This window comes from Salvelinus sp. IW2-2015, linkage group LG22 (genome assembly GCF_002910315.2).
Source record: "Salvelinus sp. IW2-2015 linkage group LG22, ASM291031v2, whole genome shotgun sequence".
Classification (NCBI taxonomy): Eukaryota; Metazoa; Chordata; class Actinopteri; order Salmoniformes; family Salmonidae; genus Salvelinus; species Salvelinus sp. IW2-2015.
Genome location: NC_036862.1, coordinates 32,351,592 through 32,356,956, shown reverse-complemented (window position 1 = coordinate 32,356,956; position 5,365 = coordinate 32,351,592). Strand labels below are relative to the sequence as shown.

General features: G+C 44.6%; 1 protein-coding gene across 1 annotated transcript in view; it reads right to left on the bottom strand.

The window, feature by feature from the left end:
- The window catches only part of alp3 (alkaline phosphatase 3), a 53,966-nt gene that overhangs the window by 26,480 nt on the left and 22,121 nt on the right, over nt 1-5,365 (bottom strand). The window contains exons 2-4 of the mRNA XM_070433879.1: nt 953-1,069; nt 662-777; nt 251-425 (exon numbers count right to left, since the gene is read on the bottom strand). Coding sequence (XP_070289980.1) covers nt 251-425; nt 662-777; nt 953-1,069 — 408 coding nt within the window. The remainder of the gene's footprint in view (nt 1-250; nt 426-661; nt 778-952; nt 1,070-5,365) is intronic.

The following is a 5,365-nucleotide window of genomic DNA, read 5'->3' as shown; positions in this document are numbered from 1 at the left end:
AGGTCAACTGGATCAGAACAAACTCTGGACCCTAGTTATCGTCTGTAAGGTTTTCCTGATAAGTCAACTGCATCAGGACAAACTCTGCACCCTAGTTATCGGTAGTAAGGTTTTCCTGGTAAGTCATCTGCATCAGGACAAACTCTGCACCCTAGTTATCGGTAGTAAGGTTTTCCTGGTAAGTCAATTGGATCAGGATAAACTCGGGGCCCTAGTGATGTGGGAAGTTGGACAGAGATATGGTTCCTACCAGCATCTTTGGCCCACTTGAGAATAGAGGTGACCTCGTTGCCCTTCTGGGTCTTGCAGATTCCGTTGCGTGCGGCAGCGTTCACCCCGACCGTGTTCAGGTTAGTCTTAACACCACACAGGTAGGCTGTGGCTGTGGAGGAACTGTCAGGGATCTGGAAGTCAACACTGTATGTCTGCACACAGACAGACAGTACATGCAGACATTAAGGGATAGAAAGGAATACACATGAATAATATGTACGCATGAGCTTGCACCTCATACATACATCATTATACACAACAGACACAATCTCTTCCTCTGAAAGAGGTACCCATGGTTCAGGCTGCACATCAAACAAAGTGTAATCTCTGTGGGTATCTCTATGCATGTTAATGTATGTATTTGAAGATTGTTTGTTTGTTTGTGTACCTTGAGGAGGCCCGCATGGGGGAAAGTATCCATGGTCATCACTGTCTCCTCTCCAGACTGGTTGTGCATCTGGCCCTTGAGGATTCGAGCTGCTGTGATAGTGGTAATGCCCATACCTTGGGGGGAATGGCACAGAGAAATAGGTCACACTAGGGTTGAACTGGACTGTAACTGGTGARTTAGAATAGGCTGGAAAAGGAGGTTTCGAATGAGTTTCCCTCATTGTATTTGTTATGTGTTTGGATACGTTTAATACCCCACTGATGTGAGGTTTGGACGGTGGTCACTCACCGTCACCCAGGAAGAGCATGATGTTTTTGGCCACATTGGTGTTCAACTTCCTGTTCAGCGCCGCTTGCAAAGCCTTGGCACCCTGGGCTCTCCAGAACTCTGGGTTCTCCTCCTCAACTGGGCCAGAGACACACATACTTTTCAAAAACATGAAGGCAGAGTGCTGTGTGATGCTCGGGCTCCACCCAGTGGATAATCCCGTGATAAATGGAAAAACCTTCAACAATCATTTTCTCAATGGCTGGCCATTGGCCTTCCTCCTGGGCACTCCAACCTGTGCGCCAACAGGGCAGGTGCCCGCTGGCCCGCCCCGCCCTGGCTACTCGCCCAATGCCTCCCCAGCTTCTCTCCTTTTACCCAGATAAACAAATAGCAGAATTGTTCTGAAGGATGCTGGGAAAACCTGGACCCATACAAATCAAGCTGGGCTTGACAATCTGGACCCCATTTTCTGAACTGTCCGCCGCATTGGTCGCACCCCCTATACCAGCCTGTTCACCTCTCCGTTCGTATGCACTGATGATTCCCCAAGGATTGAAAGCTGCCGCGGTCATCCCCTCTTCAGAAGGGGGAGACACCCTGGACACCGAACTGTTACAGACAACTAATCCATTCCTGCCTGCCTATATCAAGGTTCTTCGAAAGCCAAGTCAACAAACAGATCACTGACCATCTCGAATCCCACCGTAACCTTCTCCGCTGGTGCAATCCCGGTTTCCGAGCGGTCACGGTCACCTCAGCACGCTCAAGGTACTAAAACGATATCAATAACCGCCATCGATAAAAGACATTACTGTGCAGCCCGTCTGTTCATGCGACCGCGGCCAAGGCTTTCGGACTCGTCAATCCACCATATTTTATCGGCCAGACTCAGTAGCCTCGGTTTTTCAAATGACTGCCTTGCCTGGTTCACCAACTACTTTGCAGACAGAGTTCAGTGTTGTCAAATCGGAGGGCATGTTGTCCGGTCCTCTGGCAGTCTCTATGGCTGGGTACCACAGGGTTCATATTCTCGGGCCGACGCTTTTCTCGTATACATCAATGATCGTTGCTCTTGCTGCGGGCGATCCCCTGATCCACCCTTACGCAGACGAACCATTCTATACGTATACGCTTATCTTCGGCCCTTCCTTGGACACTGTGCGATCTAACCTCCAAACGAGCTTCATGCCATACAACGACTCCTTCCGTGGCCTCCAACTGTTCTAAACGCTAGTAAAACCAATGCATGCTTTTCAAACCGTTCGCTGCTGCACCCGACGCCCGACTAGCATCACCACCCTGGACGGTTCCGACCCTAGCATATGGACATCTGATAAGTACCTATGGTGGTCTTGGCTAGACTGCAAACTCTCCTTCCAGACATCATATCAAACATCTCCAATCAGCAAATCAAAATCAGAATCGGCTTTCTATTCCGCAACAAAGCCTCTTCACGTCACGGCCCGCCAAAACTTACCCTAGTAAAAACTGACAATCCTGACGACCTCGACTTCGGCGATGTCATCTACAATTAGCTTCCAATACTTCTAACTCAGCAAACTGATGCAGGTTTAGTCACAAGTGCATTCGTTTTGTTTACTAAAAGCACCCTTAATACGACCCACCACTGCGACCTGTATGCCTGTCGGCTGGCCCTGCTACCATGGTTCGTCGTTCAGACCCACTGGCTTCCAGGTCATCTACGAAGGCTATGCAGGTAAGTGCGCCTTATCTCAGTTCACTGGGTCACGATGGCACACCCACGCCGCAGCACCGCTCCAGCGAGGTGTATCTCCATGATCATTCCCTAAAGCCAAAACCCTCATTTGGACGCCTTTCCTTCCAGTTCTCTGCTGCCTGCGACTGGAACGAAATTTGCAAAAATCTCTGAAGTTGAGACTTTTTATCTCCTCAACAATTTTAAAATCTGCTATCGAGCAGCTACCGATCGCTGCAGCTGTACATAGTCCATCTGTAAAGCTACCCCACCCAATTTACCTACCTCACCCCCCCAATACTGCTTTTATTTATTTAACTTTCTGCTCTTTTGCGACACCCAGTATCTCTCGTCTTGGCACCATGACATGACTGATGATTTATCACCCAGGTTTAATCTGCCTAACATTGTAATTATTTCCGATTTATTGCCTCCTCATTGCCTTTTGCACACATTGTAATAGATTCTCTTTTTTTTCTGACCATTGTTATTGACTGTTTATTGTTTTACTCCATGGGTACTCTGTGTTGTCCTGTTCACACTGCTATGCTTTATCTTGGCCAGCGTCGCAGTTGCCAATGAAAGCACTTGTTCTCACTAGCCTACCTGGTTAAATAAAGGTGAAATAAAAAAATAAAACAAAATGTTACTGTAGCCTCCTATCTAACAGTATTAAGCCTCTATCTACATAGGACGGTACCTCTATCTACGTATGTTACGTCCTCCCTCCGTAGTTCTTCTACTACAGTATGTTACGGTAACCCTCCTATCTAAGTATGCTACTGTAGGCCTCCTATCTACAGTATGTTACTCTAGCCTCTACTACAGTATGTTACGGTAGCCTCCATCTCACAGTATGGTTACTGTTTCCCTCCTTCTACAAGTATGTTACGTACCCTCCTATCTACAGTATGCTACTGTAGCCTCCTATCTACAGTATTACTGTAGCCTCCAATCTCTACAGTTATTTACTGTAGCCTCCTATATACAATATGTTACTGTAGCCTCCATATACAGATATGTTCTGTAGCTCTATATACAGTATGTTACTGTAGCCTCCTATCTTAACAGTATGTTACTGTAGCCTCCAATCTACAGTATGTTACTGTAGCCTCCTGTCTACAGTATGGTACTGTACCTCCTATCTACAGTATGTACTGTTGCCTGCTATCTACAGTTGTTACGGTAGCTTCTATCAACAGAATAAACTCTAACCCTTCCTATCTGCAGATGTTACTGTAGCCTCCTATCTACAGTATGTTACTGTTGCCTCCTATCTACAGTATGTTAACTGTAGCCTCCCTATAACAATATGTTCTTGTAGCCTCTATATACAAATATGTTACTGTAGCCTCAAATTCTACAGTATGTTACAGTAGCCTTCTAATCTTACAGTATGGTTCCACGTAGGCCTCCTATAACAATATGTTACTGGTTGCTCTAGCCTCCTGTCTACAGTATGTACTGTAGCCTCCCTATCTACAGTATGTACTGTTGCCTCCTATCTTCATAATGTAGCGGTAGCCTTCTATCAACAGAATATAACTTAACCTTCTATCTGCCAGTATTTTACTGTAGCCCTCTATCTACAGTATGTTACTGTTTGCTCCTATCTACAGTATGTTACTGTACTCCTATATACAAATTTTACGTAGCCTCCTAATATACAATATGTTACTGTTGCCTCTAAGCCTCCTGTCTACGTATGTTACGTAGCCTCCTATCTACAGTATGTTACTGTTGCCTCCTATCACAGTATGTTAACTGTAGCTCCTATCACAGTTATTACATGTAGCCTCCCTATCTACAGTATGTTACGCGTACCTTCCTATCAACAGAATATAACTCTAACCTTCTATTGCCAGTAATGTTACTGTTAAGCCTCTATCTACAGTATGTTAGCTGAAGGAGATAAAAGACCAGGCCATGTGAAGTATGATAGTCCGTCGCTACATTTTCCTGTGAGCCTGACCAAAAGACCAGTCCATATGGCGTTCATCTCTACCCCCTTGATCCTCTTCTCTCTCTCTCTCTCTCTCTCACAAGTCCATAGGGTGTTCATCTCTACCCTCTGATCTCTCTCTCTCTCACAGTCCAAGGGTTCATCTCTAACCCCCTCTGATCTCTCTCTCTCTCTCTTCTCTCTCTCTCTCTCTCTCTGCTCTCTCTCTCTCCTCTCTCACAGTCCATAGTGGTTTCATCTCTGACCCCCTCTGATCTCTCTCTCTCTCCTCTCTCTTCTCTCTCACAGTCCATAGGGTGTTTCTCTACCACCCATGATCTCTCTCTCTCACACACACATACACTCTCTTCAAAGTAGAATTATACCAAATATTACAGAAGTAAAACATTTTTAGATATTCCTGAAATGGTTTGCTCTGTGTAGTTTGAGAGTTTAGAGAGTTAACAGATAAGCTGTGTTTAGATAAGCAGGTTTTTATTAGTTGTTTTAGATAACATGTTTTTATTAGTGTTTATTGTGTGTTTTAGATAAGCATGTTGTTTATTAGTGTTTTAATTAGTGTTTTTAGATAAATGGTTTTTAATAAGTGTGTTTTAGATAAGCATGTTTTAATAGTGTGTGTTTAGATAAGGCATCGTTTTTATTAGTGTGTTTAGATAAGCATGTTCTTTATTAGTTGTTTTAGGATAAAGCATGTTTTTATTAGTGTGTTTTAGATAAGCATGTTTTTATTAGTTGTGTTTAGATATGT